A 16,480-nucleotide genomic window follows, 5' to 3' on the forward strand; every position below is an offset into this window, starting at 1 on the left:
TACAGAAAGTTTTGCCTGCCTAGCTTAGAGTCCTTGTCTTCTGTGAAGCAGTTGTTCTCACAAGAGGTGGATGTGCATCAATATTGAAGAGTCAGTCTTGATATTCTTTCATTTATTCATTCAGTATTTATCACTTTTCTTACTATGTATTTATCATTTTTCTTGCTATGTAAAAGATGATAAATTATGGTCTCTTCCTGAAATGCTCATAGACTCATGGGAGAGACAGACTAAATAAATAATTATAAATTAGCATAAGATATGCTTAAATAGAGGTAGGTGCAGTGCTGTGGGGTGACAGAAAAAAAAAAACACTCTTGGAAAGTTGGTTAGCTAGGGAAGACTTACACCTTAGGTATTATCATAATAACAGCCAGTCTTTGGGGGGTTTTAATATTCCTAATAGCATGCTTGGCCTTAAGAACAAGTGGATGAGGCTCAGTTTTGCAATGAGAACTGTACACTGAGGCTCAGAGAGCCTAAGAAACTTGTTTAAGATCATATAGTTACTTCCTTTTCCGGTAAGCAGCCTGAGCTGACCCATAAAAATGGTGAGCTATTCACTCAACCCAGAAAACCCCACAAAATCATACAAATCAAGAGGTTCAAATCTTCGTGTTCACTTTAAGAACAGTCGCGAAACTGCCCAGGCCATAAAGGGTATGCATATCCGAAAAGCCACCAAGTATCTGAAAGATGTCACTTTAAAGAAGCAGTGTGTGCCATTCCGTCGTTACAATGGTGGAGTTGGTAGGTGTGCACAGGCCAAACCGTGGGGCTGGACTCAGGGTCGGTGGCCCAAAAAGAGTGCTGAATTTTTACTACACAAGCTCAAAAATGCAGAGAGTAATGCTGAACTTAAGGGCTTAGATGTAGATTCTCTGGTCATTGAGCACATCCAAGTGAACAAAGCCCCCAGGATGCGGTGCAGGACTTAGAGAGCTCACGGTCGGATCAACCCCTACATGAGCTCTCCTTGCCACAATGAGATGATCCTTACTGAAAAAAAACAAATTGTACCTAAACCAGAGGAGGAGGTTGCACAGAAGAAAAAGATAGCCCAGAAGAAACTGAAGAAACAAAAAATTATGGCCCGGGAATAAATGCTGCAGAAAATAAATGCAAATAAAAGTAAAAAAATATATATAGTTAATAATAGTCAAGAATACCACTGTGGTATTCTAACTCTGTCATTAACTTTTGGATGTAGTGAGTAAGGATTTACCAGGTGGATAAGAGTGGGAAAAAATGTTCAAAACAGAAAAGGAACAGCATGCACAAAGGCAGACAGCAAAGATCATGACTTGAACAAGAAAGAACTTTTGATGTTCTATTTAAAAAATATTTTTGGCCACACTGCAAGGCATGGATCCTAGTTCTCCAATCGGGGATCAAACCAACTCCCCCAGCATTGGGAGGGCAGAGTCTTAACCACTGGACCACCAGGGAAGTCCCTTGATGGTCTCTTATACAAAGAGTATATACAGCATACGTGGGGCATCAGTGTCCCCAGCCAAGCTTAAAAAACAGAGCATTATCAAAGTTAGGGCAATGTGTATGCCCTTCCCTGTTAGTCACATCTTCCTCCCCTTAGCCCCTGTTGTAAATTTTTTGTGCTTCCCTGGGGTGTAGTCTAGAGGGATTTGCTAGTTTATATAGTGACTCCTTCTCTTTGGATCCTCTTGGGGTGAGTAACTGGGATGCTGCAAAATACTAGAGAAATCCTATTAGACCCAGGTTTAAACAGATAGTGGTTTCAAATAATATATGTTGCTCAGAGTCTCTGGTCAGATAAGACAGTGGCTTATTTGTCTGGAGGATGTTAGTTGTTGTGTATTTAGTTGTTTGGTCTTATATTATTTCTGATAAAAGGTCAACCTTAAGTTCTTTTCTACCATACTCATGAGGTGTCTGCTGGCCTTTGTGACCTTGTGACAAGGGGGTTCTAGGCCATTGGCTACCAGGCAGCAAGTGGTTCATCAGAGCTTCCCTTTTGAACCCAGAGGACAAATTTTTCTTGGGAGATTGTTGGGTGAGGAGATGTTCTTCAAGGCTTGGAGGGAGATTAGGCAACTCTACATAGTCCTTGAAAGTAATTCCTCTTTATTCCCTAGATGTTTCTTTTTTTTTCTTTACTAAGAAACTTAATGGAAATGATTTTTTTGTTAGACCTTTGCTATCTTAGAAATTTCTTAGCTTTTGATGCCTAATGAATTTTGATCTAGTGTAGATTGATTACTTCAGGTGGTATCCCAATTAAAATTTTATTTATTCTAGAAAGCCTTCCAAATAGCATGTAGATCCTATGAAGATCTCAGTTAAGTCTTGACACTTTTGTTTGCAATTTGTAGTATAGTTGTTGTTTCTTGTTGCTGTATTGTTCTCAGTATGGGTGTTTTCTCTCTTGCTCTTAGTTCTTTATGTAAAAAAAATTTTTTATTTACTTTTGGTCATACTGGGTCTTCGTAGCTTCATGGGCTTTTCTCTAGTTATGGTACGTGGGCTTCTCTTTGCTGTGGCTTCTCTTGTTGCCGAGCATGGGTTCTGGGGTGGCTGGGCTTCAGTAGGTGCGGTTCCTGGGCTCTAGAGCACAGGCTCAGTAGTTGTGGCCCAGGGGCTTAGTTGTTCTGTGGCACGTTGGATCTTCCTGGATCAGGGATCCAATCCATGTCTCCTACATTGGCAACTGATTCTTACCACTGAACCATCAGGGAAGTCCTCTTAGTTCTTCAAAAGAGAAATTAAAAGTACTTCCCTGGCAGTCCAGTGGTTAAGACCCTGAGCTTCCTCTACAGGGGAATCACGGGCAGGGGACCTGTGTTCAATCTTGGATTGGGGAGCTAAGATCCCACATGCCTTGGAGCACAACCAAAAAAAAGAGAAATTAAATATTCTTATTTTATAGTGGTCCTCTCCAGGCCCCCCCAAATATTTTTTACAACGATTGTAGTTAGCATATATGCTACATATATTGAAAGCCCTCCAGGCCCCCCACTTGCTTTCGTAGCTTTACCTGCTATTATTCTCCTAGGAATAATGTTCCAACAAGTCTGGAATAATCCTGATCCTCTAAATACATACTGAATTTTCCCACCAGTAAGCTTTTACTCTTGCCATTCTCTTGTATTTTTGGCTGTTTGAATCCTGTTTTTCGTTTGCTTTTCCAGTGTTCTCTGACAGGAATATTTTTTCTACTTCAATGCTGTGACACTGCGTACCATTCATGTATTGGGATATGTATGGGTTGTGTATAGATGTATGTGTTTAATCTATTAGATTATAAATTCATTGTGGGTAAATAGGGATAATTCGGTATGACTCTGTCTGGCATTTTGCTTGCATGTGCTAAGTAATATCTGGTTGACTGAGGTGAATGTTTATTAGTTAATTAACTTTGATTGCTGTTCTTAATCATTTACACATGAAGTAATACAAGTATTTTTCTAAAGAGCCTTCTCATTTTTAAAAATCCATTAATTAAAATTTAAAAATAGATAATATATGTATGTGACACAAAATTCAAAAAGTATAAAAGAATATACAAAGAAAAGTAAGTCTTCCTCTTTCCACTGTGAAAGGAAGGAACTGGGAGTTCCGTTCTCCAGTGGCAACCTCTGTTGTGTGCTGTGTCAAGTCGCCACAGTCATGTTTGATTCTCTGAGATCCGTTGAACTGTAGCCCTCCAGGCTCCTCTGTTAATGAGATTCTCCAGGCAAGATTACCAGAGTGGGTTGCCATGCCCTCTTCCAGGGGATCTTCCCGATCCAGGAATTGAACCTGTGTCTCTTACGTCTCCTGCTTTGGCAGAGGGGTTCTTTACTTCTAGTGCCGCCTGGGAAACCCAGTGTTTAACACTCCTCCCCTCTGGGGAATCGAACCCTGGTCTCCCAAATGACAGGTGGGGATACTCACCACTATGCTAAGAGTGTCTTAAAAATCTTTCCAGAGATCTAGAACATATTCATCTTGCCTAAATAATTTAAGGAAGAAAAGATACTAGAGATTTTATCTTTTCTGATACTTTAAATTATTTTTAAATTTATTTTTCTTCTACTTCTTGATTCTCTTCCTCTTCATCATTATGTGTTCTCATCATTGAATCTTCTCCATCCATTGAAGAGAATATTATTTTGTGCCTAGAGCATTTAGTCTTCTGAGACTAACCTAGTTGTTTCTTTAAATTGTTATTAAAATAAATGCTGGGACTTCCCTGATGGTCCAGTGGTTAAAATTCTGTGCTCCCAATGCAGGGGGCATCATTTCAATCCCTGATTGGGGAAGATCCCACATGCTACATGGTGAGGCAAAAAAAAAAAAAAAAAACTTTAAACAATAGATACTATCTTTTGTTGGAATCCCCTGTGGATTGAGAGAGGTGTTATGGGCCTGAACCAAATATGTACTCTTTTCCTTTGTCATGGTAGTTTTCATGCTTCTCACTTTCTTTATGCAAAATATGCAAACAGAGCTACTTGCAGCGTGCTTCCCCCCACCCCGTGTCTCTGGCTCAGTTTTCTTTTAGATCCTGCTGAACTCTATAAATGCCTCAAGGGCAGAAATTATATCTCATTTCTTTCATAATTATTAATTTTAAATTATATTGATAATATAGTAATATGTTCTTGTAAAAAATTAGAACATAGATAAGGCTATAAGTATCCTCTGATCACAACCTAATTTCATAATACCTTCTCTAGAGATAACTGTGGTTATTGAGTTTCAGTGCATCTACTCAAACCTTTTATTCATTGTTTACATATCTCTCTATATACCTGTAAGTATACTTAACAACATTAGATGACTCACAAATAGAGTATTTCAAGGGAAAAAGACAAATTACAGAAGAATACATACAATCTGATATTATACGAAATATAAAAATAGGCAGAATGATACTGTCTAAAGATACATATCAATAAAGTAAAGTACAAAGCAACATAAAATTTTAATAAACATCAGATTTAGAATAGTGGGAACTATGGATGAAAGAAACAAGGATGTAATTAGGAAGGACACACAGAGACATCAGTTGTACTGTTCTTAATCTGGATACTGGCTTGTTATATCACTCTTTATATCTTGAAAGTGAAAGAAAGTGCTAGTCACTCAGTCATGTCTGGCTGTTTGCAACCAACCCCATTAATTGTGGCCCGTCAGACTCCTATGTCCATGGAATTCTCCAGGCAAGATTACTGGAGTGGGTTGCCATTCCCTTCTCCAGGAGGATCTTCACATCCCAGGGATCTAACCTAGGTCTCCTGAAATGAAGGCAGATTCTTTACCAACTAAGCCACCAGGGAAGCCCCTTTATATCTTTGTTGCTGTTGTTCAGTTGCTCAATCATGCCTGACTCTTTGCGACCCCATGGACTGCAGCATGCCAGACTTTCCAGTCCTTCACCATCTCCCAGAGCTTGCTCAAACTCATATCCATTGAGTTTGTGATACCATCCAACCATCTCATCCTCTGTCATTCCCTTCTCCAGCCTTCAGTCTTTCCCAGCAGGAGTCTTTCCTAAGAGTCCTGAAAAGGAGTCTTTTCAGGGTCTTTTCTAATGAGTAAGCTCGTCACATTAGGCGGCCAAAATATTGGAGCTTCAGCATCAGTCCTTCCAGTGAATAGTCAGGGTTGATTTCCTTTAGGATTGACTGGTTTGATCTCCTTGCAATCCAACAGCTTTATATCTTACTTTATGTTAAATATTGCATATTTTTAAAAACAAAAATCTAGTGTTTTATGTAGGGTTAGTTTTTACATAACTGGTAACATATAACCATATACTACAGTTTTTTTTTTTTTTTTTTTTTCATTTCACAGTATGTCTGAAGCTCTTTCCATGTCTTTTGCCCTATATCCTTAGCATTCCGAAAGATGCCTTATGCATGGTAGGTGCTCATTAGGTAAATATTTCTGAAATTGCTTCACTTACTCTGTTAACCTCACTGTTTTTTATTTTATTTTTAATTGGAGGATAATTACTTTACAGTATTGTGATGGTTTCTGCCATACATCAACGTGAATCAGCCACAGGCATACACATGTCCCCCATGTCCCCTCCCTCTTAAACCTCCCTCCCCATCCCATGCCTCTGGGTTGTCACAGAGCACCAGCTTTGGGTTTCTTGTGTCATGCAGCAAATTCCCACTGACTATCTATTTTACACATGGTAATGTATATGTTTCAATACTACTCTCAAGTCATCCCACCCTCTCCCTCTCCTACAGTGATCATATGTCTGCATCTTCTTTACTTTACTGTGAGTAGGATCATCAGTACCGTCTTTATAGATGCCATATATATTGTTAATATACAATATTTGTCTTTCTTTTTCTGACTGACTTCACTCTGTATAATAGATTCTAGGTTTATCCACCTCATTAGAATTGACTCAAATGCATCCCTTTTTTATTGCTGAGTAAGAGTCCATTGTATATATGTACCACTACTTCTTTACCCGTTCATCTAATGAGGGACATACAGGTTGCTTCCGTGTTCTAGCTATTGTAAAAAGTGTTGCTGTGAATAGTGCTGCATTGGGGTACGTGTGTAGCCTTAGTGTTTTAATTTTCCTTGAGCCTGATCTCAATGTCTGTATAACTGTTTGTCTCCCCTTCCCTTCTTTTATCCCTTTTGCTTTTTAAAATTTTATCTATTTTGAGGAGGGTTTCTTTCTAAATAATGGGAAGTGATTAGGTTGATTTTATAAGCTCCTATTAAGGTTTTCTCTATGCCAAGAAGAGTCTACCTTTTAGTTTACTTATTAGAGATTCGCTGCTATAAGCAAGTGAACTTGACTTTTCAGAATTTTTCAACGCTTATATCACTGCCACTGTCCAATTTTCTGGAGCTGACTTGGCAGAATAAATGCAGTCTAAAAATTGATATTGTAACTGTGGTTCCAAACTAAGGCTATTTTTCTAACAGCCTTCATTCTTTTCTTTTAACTTAAACTTTCAGTATTGATTGGGTTGATAAAGTAAAAGAACAATAGGAAGATCTGAAATATTTCTTTAACAAGCTAGGCACACCAGTGTATCTTCTTGTCTTCATGCTTTGTAGAGTAGATTTGGAGGACAGTTGACTTTGAAGAATTTGAATGTTTGTTAGAGATTGTTGAGGTGCCTTTGAGAAATTTTCTGGTGTGATGTTTTTTGAGTTGTATCTTGAACTTTCAGAGACCTCTGGAAGAGCCAGGTAATTGAATTCATAACATAAGAAGGACATTATCACATTTTAGTATTATATGTGGGGAATCTTGGTACTAAAAAGCTCAATCATAGTTCTAACCTTCTCAGGTACTGATTCAAGCATGGGGATGCTCTTGGATAACCAAATATTAACTAACTTTTCTCTTAACTGTTTCAGTAGGTTTGCCAGGATGGTGGATAAAAATATTTACATCATTCAAGGGGAAATTAACATTGTGGTTGGGGCCATCAAACGGAATGCCCGATGGAGCACCCATACACCACTGGTAAGTGGGGGATGGGCAGAGCACTTGGTTACTGAGTTGTTGTAGGGGATCTGATACGTGGTCAGTTTCCTGGTAATAATGATAATAGGAGCAATTCAGAGTTTTTCAGAAGGGTATAAAGGACCCTTTTGTTTTATTTCAATAAGAGTCAAATTTATAAACTGTCTTTTTTTCTCTAGAACCCAGAAGATGATACTATTTTTCTTCTAGCTGTTTTTATAAGCAGCTTAAGCTAGTACTTGGGACCTCTTTAATATGCCTAAACATGTCAGAAAGATTTTTTATCTTCTTTTTTGTTTGTTTACTTTTTGAACCAGAAATTTTACTTCTAAGAATTTATTCAAATATTGGAAAAAAATTGTGATATAGTTCCTTATCTTCTGATTCCTGAGAACTATAATTAGCTATCAAATTCATTTCAGTTAGTATAGTTATTGGCACATGTAATATGGCTTTGTAATGGTACTCCTTGGAAATTCAGCAAGCTTTCAAATATAGAGGATACCATATCTTGCTAATCAGATGAGTAAGCTTAACTGTTGTAAAGGTGACTTTGTTGCATATGTATGTTCAGTGATGTTTTTGTTACAGTTGTATGAAACAGTTTTGAGTACAATTGTAAAATTAAAGTTTAGACATTTCTAGCTTGGTGAATATGTATATGTTTGTTTAGAAATTTCTCACTTTCATTAATAAAAATGAACTGTTTTATAAGTAAGAATGGAGTCAGGAATGAATGTATATGACTATGATAAGAGAAGAGACAGAGTAACACATGTCTCAGTCTGTATGTTTCAGTCTGTTTGGGATGCTCTAACACAATACCATGGGCTGGGTAGCCTATAAAGAACAGATTTTTTTTTCTTTTTTTTTAAAACAACGTATTAATTTCTAGGGGCTGAAAGTTCAAAATCAGAGCATTAGCATGCTTGGGTGAGGTACTTCTGGGTCTCAGACTTCTCATTGTATCCTCACATGGTAGAAGGGGCAAGGAAACACTCTTGGCATGTGGGATCTTAGTTCTCTGATGAGGAATCAAACCTGTGTCCCCTTGCAGTGGAAGCATGGAGTTTTAACCACTGGACCACCAGGAAGTCCCAGCACAGAAGTTTTGAGGAGTCATGATTATTCAGACCATAGCACATACAGAAGACCTAGCAGTCTATGGTAACTTGAATGCCATGGTCTTGGTGTAGATTAAGATTAGTACTTCAGGATGTACTATTTTAGGTAAGCCTAGAGTACTTCTATGAGATAAGAGATTAGGGAACTGGAAAAATGAACCACGGCTAACTTTCTTTTCCTCAGAAGGAAAACTGACTGAATTTTCTGGTTGGATTCAGAGAAAGAGCTCTTGATCTATCTTTTATTTCCTTTTTACTCTTGGTCTGATAATTCTTTTTTTTTTTTTTTAATCTGTGTGTTATAGGATGAAGAACGGGATCCTCTGCTGCATAGTTTCAGTCATCTAAAGGAGATTTTAAACAACGTAACAGGTAAGTATGTTTGATTTATTGCAAGGATGGACAAACTTTTTCTTTATAGTATAAGACTACATGATATTTTAGGCTTTGCAGCCTGTAGCAACTGCAGCTACTCAACTCTGTCATTGTAACCCAAATGCAGACTCAGATAATACTTAAATGAATAATAAATAAAATTTTCTTTTAAAAAAACAGGCTGCAAGCCAGTTTTGGCCCACAGGTGTAGTTTGCTCTGGTTTATTTTACTGCTGATCCTTCCTGGAGCTCTTAGAGTGTCCTACTTTAATGGGGAATCAGCGTTCATACAATTATAAGCTTCCTTCTTTGCTTGAGTTATAAGTGTTATTTTTGGCTAATGTTCTGTTTTGTTTTTGGCTATTTTTCTTTCTCTAACTCACGTATGCCATCAGGTAGGAAATTGATGGCACAAGTGAAGTGTTTAATACTTGCAGTGTAACCTTTCTCTTACAGAAAATCCTTACTGGTTTTTAGGACCTGAGCTTTCTGTAATGCAGCTCTTTTAGTCTTCACTTGTTCCCAGAATCTTTTGTGTCACACACTCTGCCTTTGTTTTCCTAATCATAATTATCTTATGTAATATTTATATGTTTAGAATTTTCAAAGCCACTTTCACATTTATTACCTTATTGAATTTTTTTCACTTTTATTTATATTTCAGATCAGGAACTTCATTCTTTCTTCTTTTAGTTTAATTGAGATGTAATTGACATATAGCACTGTATAAGTTTAAAATGTACGTAGTACTTTGAATTACATACATTATGAAATGATTACCACAGTAAGTTTAGTGAACATCTGTCATCTTCACAGATAAAAAATTAAAGAAACAGAAAAAAAATTTTTTTTTCCCAGTGAGAACTCTTAGGATTTAGTGTCTTAACAACTTCCATGTGTAACATACTGCAGTGTTAATTACATTTATCATGTTGTATATGTGTACATGCATGCTCAGTCCCTCAGTTATGTCTGACTCTGTGACCCCATAGACTGTGGCTTGCCAGGCTCTTTTGTCCATGGGATTTTTCAAGCAAGAATACTGGAATGAAGAATACTGGTTGCCATTTCCTCCTCGAGGGGATCTTCCTGACCCAGGGATTAGACCCATGTCTCCTGCGTCTCCTGCATTGGCAGGTGGATTCTTTACCACTGGGTCACCTGGGAAGCCCATTGTGTTGTACATTATAGCCCTAATACTTATTTATCTTATAACTAGAAGATTGTGTCTTTTGGCTGCTTTCATCTAGTTCCTCCTTCCCCTACCCCCTGCCTCTGGTAACCACAAATCTGATCTTTTTTTCTGTGAGTTCATTTGTTCGCTTTTGAAATAGAATGGACCTGTAGTACCATATTCTTGCTATACAACATTGTGATTTGATGTTTCTGTACATTTCAAAATGTTCACCATGGTAAGCCTAGTTACCATACCTTTTTGAAACTTTTACACAACCTGTGAGGGAGGCATGGCAGATTTGTCCCCGTTTTATGAATGAAATTGAAGCCCAGAGATATTTTAAGTGATTTAGCTGAGATCACACTGATCCTAAGAAGTGGAGTCAGAACTCAAAACTAGAATTAAAGCCCCTAACACCAGATTTAGTGCCCTGTTCTGTGTTGCTTCTGTACATACAGTTAGAGGAGAATGTACACAGCAAATGCTTTATATTACGTTTAAAAACATGTCAAGGGAGGAAGTAAAGGCTCAACACTTCATATTTTTCAAGCCTGGAGGGAAGATATAGACATAGAGGGAAAGCCTCAGAGCTGTGCTCCTCTGTTGACCATAAAGGGCTTTTGCAGTTGTATATCCCTGGAATGTTTTTAGCTAGTAACATATCTAACACCGTGATTGAAATAGCTTTTAGGCTTCTGCAGATTAAATAAATAAATAAGTAAATGTTCTCCTTTTATGAGAAATGTAGGAGAATTATCTGGAGAAAAATTCCTTTTACTTTCCTAACCCTAATCCTAGGGAATCTAAGGATTTTCTACATGTTTCTTTAAAGGAGCAAATTTGACTCAATGTGAAAAGTGTTCGCAATGTTAGCCAATGATCAAATATAGGGGAAGAGGTGTCTGATAGCTAGTTAGCAGGGCTAATGCTGCAACTAGGTATGTTCTTATTTTATGGCCTATACTGAAAGTGATTTGGCTGCTTTAGAAAGTTGGTGGCTTGTGCAGATTTTTTTTTTAATTGAAGTATAGTTGATTTACAGTGTTGTGTTAATTTCTGCTGTACAGCAAAGTGATTTAGTTATACATATATGCATTCTTTTCCATTATGGTTTATCCTGGGATACTGATTATAGTTTCCTGTGCTATATAGTAGGACCTTCCATCCTATATGTAGTAGTTCGCATTTTCCCAGGTGGCGCTAGTGGTAAAGAACCCACCTGCCAACACAGGAGATGCAAGAGATGAGGGTTCAATCCCTGGGTGGGAAAGATCCCTTGGTGGAGGGCGTGGCATCCCACTCTAGTATTCTTGCCTGGAGAATCCCATGGGCAGAGGAGCCTGGTGGACTCTAGTCCATAGAGTTGCAAAGAGTCGGACACGACTGAAGTTACTTAGCATGCACGCAGCACACACTAACCCCAAACTTCCCAGTCCATCCTCCTCTCCCCTGTAGCCACAAGTCTGTTCTCTCTGTGAGTGTTTCTGCTTTGTAGGTAGGTTCATTTGTGTCATGTTTTATACTCTACGTACAAGTGATATCATATGGTGTTTGTCTTTCTGACTTACTTCACTTAGTATGATAATCTCTAGTTGCATCCATATTGCTGCCAGATTTTTTTTTTTAGCTTTTCATGTAAAACTTACATATCCCAATTACAAAGAAAAATAGTCAGTAGATATTTACAATTCTTTTTCGTGGGTCAAAGTTTGGAGTGTTATCTCTTTCAGAGAATACATTTGGAAAATGTTTGGCAAGCATTTTACATACAGCTGAGAATTGTTGTCATAAGTGGCTGGGTATACCCTAAAATGGCTGAGGTCAGACTGGAGTTGCCTTGTAGTCCTTTTGGGCACTTTGCAGACCCTGAGGACCTGAGGTGGTGCTGCTCTCCTTATAAAGCCACGTTTCCTACTTGCCATCCAATCTATATCCCACACTTGTTTTCTCCATTCTGACATATCCCAAGACTTCAGTTCAGAGATTGTATCTGTGGTGAGTAGTACAGTCCAGGATTTGGTTTCTAGTTCATCTGAGAGTTACCAAACTTGAGTCTGCTACCTAATTTTCTTACATCTTTGGGTTAGGAATCCAGATTATCTTCTACTTGAAACTATTAAAACCAGAATGTGCCGAGGAACCAGTTCTGTCAGTGGTACTGGGAACCTAGCTGGGTGTTGGCCAAGCTTTCCCTCAGAGTGAGGAAGAAGGTGATGATATTTTCCAGGGGCCAGTAGCTGTCGCAGGTATTGAAAACAGTGCCTGTCTAAGTTGCCCCATTGTTCTTGGGTTTTAGCGTATTACCTACCTGATAAATGACAGAGTGGATCCAAAATAGAGCATTTCATGGTCTTCTGATTGGTTCTGACCCCCCACATAGTGCTGGCTTCCAGGAGCAGGTTTATGGGTCAGCTGCTCCTGTGGTCCTGGACTTTGTAATCCATGACCAATTTCTTGTTTCTTTTACTAAAACAAACAGATTTTTTCTGATTGGCAGTGTCAGGAGGATTGCTTTCTTGGAAGCCTGTTAATGCTTGGAGGCTGGGAAAGGGTTTTGAACTTGGAGAGAGAAACTGAAGGGACTGCCATTGCTATGTGACTGGGAATGGTGTACACTTAGGTTGGAAGAACTATGATAGGAATTCCAAGACTCCATTTAGTTTAACTCATGAAACTGACTTGGGCTTGGTCTCTTTTTACAAAGGCTTTTTATTTGCACTTTTCTAGACTATCTGCTGGCTGGGTTGGTTAAGAATATTGTTAATGGAAATAGGTGATTCATTGGACATTGTCAGTCAACCAAAGCAATTTTTCCTCTTTTCTTTTTTTTTCCACTCAGTCGTGTCCGACTCTGTGACCCCATGGAGCCTACCAGGCTCCTCAGTCCATGGAATTTTCCAGGCAAGAGTACTGGAGTGGGTTGCCATTTCCTTCTCCATTCCTCTTTTCTTGTAAGCAGTCAGAAGATCTTTTAAGGGTATAAGTGCTCCCTGCTCCTTCAGGAACATTGTCTGAGCATTGTAAAGGAAGTAAGTCTACTGCCTCTAGTAAGGGTTGGCTAAATCCATGTCAGTTATTCTCACAGGTGTGTCTCTGGACCACATTTGCAGTCAGTATTTGCCCAAAATGCATGATAACTGAATGCTCTGTAATATCTAGAGTAATAGAATGTTCTAATACCAAATCTAAAGAGAGGGTTGCACTTGGAATGTATGAAGTGCCTAAGAGCAAAGTTTGCATATTGGTACTTTGAATAAAGCCATAGCTTACCACCAGTGAGACTTGACTGCTGCCCCTTATTTAGTCTTTCAGTTCTCTTAAGAATCCTTTAAGAGGTTATTCTGAAGGAGTTAAAACGGGTGTGTGGTTGCTAGGAGCTGGAAGTGGGCATGGGAAGTAACTGCTAATGGTAATAGGATTTCTTTTAGGGGTGATGAAAATGTTCTGGAATTAGATCGTAGTGATGGTTGTACATATTTGTGAATATACTAAAAACTGTACAAGTGTATACTTTAGAAGGATGAATTTTATGGCATATGAAATCTATCTTAATTTTTCAAAATAGCAAGTGTAGACTAGAAAAGCAATGGGATTCACCAGCTCTTTCTCAGGGCTCAGAGCCATGAAGGGATGCCTCTGACTATAGTTGCTGCTGTGCATTGAACCCATTGCCCAGCAAAGGCAGTGTAAGGCTCTGTTCAGCCTCCTGGCCCAGTTTGTCCTTTTATGTCTCTCTCATTAACTCAAGAAGCACATGGCTTTTATATTTAAATTTATTCAAGCTGTAATCTTTGACATTTGAGTTAGCTTTTAGTACAGTTTTGCATTTATAGTAATATATATTATGTATTTTCTCTATCCCCAAAGAATCCATTTTAATCTTTTCCGGATGCAAATTTCAGGCTGTCTTGCCCCATCTCTCCTTTCTTTCTCTCTTTCCCCTCCCCCAACGGAGTGTGTTTGATCAGGTGTGGCAGGAATATCCACTGTCAAGCTGCGCCCTTTATATTAGTCAATATTATCCTTCTCCCCCCTCCCTGTCTGTCTGCCCCTTTGGGCTTTCCCAGTTGATTTATAATTTTGGAATTCTCATCGGAGTCTGTAATACAGTTTGTTCATTATTTAACCAAAACCTGTTTAATGAGCAGAGAGAGGCAATGTAAATGTTAGGCATGTTGCAGTGATGTACCTTTGTGCTTCTCAAAGCGGGTGGGTAGTTAACTCTGTGCTGCCTGCAGGGCTGGGGCTTCCTGGCCTTAGGGGCAGAAGGACCAATGCCTCTTGCTTGCATCTGCTCAAGCCATATGGTGGGCTTAGATTCCAAAGGCACATTTCCTTTTATCCTTTTAGAGATCTTGTTGGGGCTCTTGCGTATTGAAGTTATCTACAATCTCACAGATTGGGCGGTAAGATTTGTGGCATGGGACTGGGGGATGAAAGGGAAAGTGAAATATTAGAATACTTGATACCGCTCTTGGTTTTAGGTCTGTAGAGAGTTGTTGTTGTCACTCAGTCATGTCCGACTCTTTGTGACCCCATAGACTGTAGCATGCCAGGCTTCCTTGTCCTTCACCATCTCCCGGAGCTTGCTCAAACTCATGTCCGTTGAGTCAGTGATGCCATCCAACCATCTCATCCTCTGTCATCCCCTTCTCCTCCTGCCTTCAGTCTTTCCCAGCATCAGGGTTTTTTTCTAATGAGTCACCTCTTCACATCAGGTGACCAAAGTATTGGAGCTTCAGTATCAGTCCTTCCAATGAATATTCAGGATTGATTTCCTTTAGGATCAACTGGTTTGATCTCCTTGCAGTCTAAGCTGTAGAGAGTAGACAGTTTACTTTTGGTTTTATAGCTGTTCTGTGCCACATGTTGGATCTTACTTTCCTGACCAGGAATCAGATTTGTGCCCACTGCAGTGGAAGCACAAAATCTTTACCACTGGACTGCCAGGGAAGTTCCCCAAATGTAGACATTTAGAGTAATCCTTCTAGCCAGCATGGTTTCTGGTTTTTGATCTTTTTGTTCCCAGATTAGACAAGTGCTTACAGGCCTTAGTGTACCCTTCATTCAGTATAGCTTCACAGATAAGGCTCCAGTCAGTCGTGATTTGTGGTGTTTGGTTATGATCATTTACCTCCAGATTTTAGGCTGCCTTTGTCCTTGGTGTTTAAACTTAGATCATTACAAAGAGATTCTTTTCCAGAATCCAAAATTTTTAAACCAGAAATTTTGATTTAAAGCACAGAGGGAAGAACAATCTAAAAGTACCACACCAGAGTCTTCTCTTAAGGAGTGACCTCTTAATGACTTTAAGGGCTTGAGGAAGACCTCTTAGTGATATGTGTGTGTCAGGGTTGGTGGTGGGGAGGTAAGTTGCCTGTGGAGACAAAACTTCTTGCTGGTCTTTTTAATTTTGAGGACCTATGAGGCTCGGGGTATTTAGCATAAGACTAAGGTGGTCTTGAAGCTCAGTATAAGCACTTGTATTAACTATGGAACTATGTAGCTGCTTGGACCTTTTCTTTCTGAGATTCACTAAGATTTGGATTTCTTCTAAGTCTAGCTTATTGAATTGCTTCTGACCAATATTTATTGAATATCTGCTGTGTGCTAGGCATTTTGCTTAGGCACTCAGCCATTGGATCTATAATGGTAAACAAATTTCCTGCTCTCATAGCCACTGGTTTTAAAGACTAGTAACTCTGGCTGACCATTCTGAGACTAACTTACATACTTATATACTATACTCTAGGCCATAGGGTTCCCTATCAGATATGGAATAGATGATAGTGAATGAGAGCAGTCTGTTGCCATCTTTTCTTATTCCTCCTTTTCCCCTTGTTCACATAAACCATAGAAATGAGGAGAAATTTAGCTCATGTTTTTGCTTATTTGGCCTTCTCATGTAAAGCTGTTCTGGGCAGAGTTTAGGTATTCCCAAAGATATTGATGGGTTTGCATATTGTAACTCTGAGGGATAAGACATTTGAGGGATAGGATATTTCTTCACTGTGCTTACTTGTATAGCAAGATATGATGTGCCTGAGTTTAAGAGGAAGAAGCAGGTGTCTGGAGAGAGTGGATATATCGGGAGTTTATTTAAATATAGTTTATCCTAGACAAACACACCTGTAGGGTACTGTCTCAAGCTTTTTGAATTCAGAGTTTGAGCTAGGAGGTTTGAATCCATGTAACCTCCAGAGCTTTACAGAGAACATTTAAACAGAGTCTGAAAGCCAACTTGGGAGGAACTATAACTTAACACCTGTCTGACTTAGGCCTCTTAGAAATAGCCTTCTAAGTTGAAGCAAAACTGTTCCAGGATGGCTC

At 38.9% G+C, this 16,480-nt stretch overlaps 1 protein-coding gene across 12 annotated transcripts in view; it reads left to right on the forward strand.

Annotated features, from left to right (window-relative positions):
* GBF1 (golgi brefeldin A resistant guanine nucleotide exchange factor 1) overlaps positions 1-16,480 on the forward strand; it is a 121,833-nt gene that overhangs the window by 4,224 nt on the left and 101,129 nt on the right. For 11 of the 12 annotated variants that reach the window (XM_020897849.2, XM_020897854.2, XM_020897856.2 and 8 more), the window contains exons 2-3: positions 7,366-7,474; positions 8,904-8,970. In XM_020897849.2, the coding sequence (XP_020753508.2) occupies positions 7,379-7,474; positions 8,904-8,970 (163 nt within the window). In that variant the 5' untranslated portion in view covers positions 7,366-7,378. The remainder of the gene's footprint in view (positions 1-7,365; positions 7,475-8,903; positions 8,971-16,480) is intronic. The other variant, XM_020897850.2, reaches the window with a different exon arrangement.

This window comes from Odocoileus virginianus, chromosome 7 (assembly GCF_023699985.2).
Source record: "Odocoileus virginianus isolate 20LAN1187 ecotype Illinois chromosome 7, Ovbor_1.2, whole genome shotgun sequence".
NCBI lineage: Eukaryota > Metazoa > Chordata > Mammalia > Artiodactyla > Cervidae > Odocoileus > Odocoileus virginianus.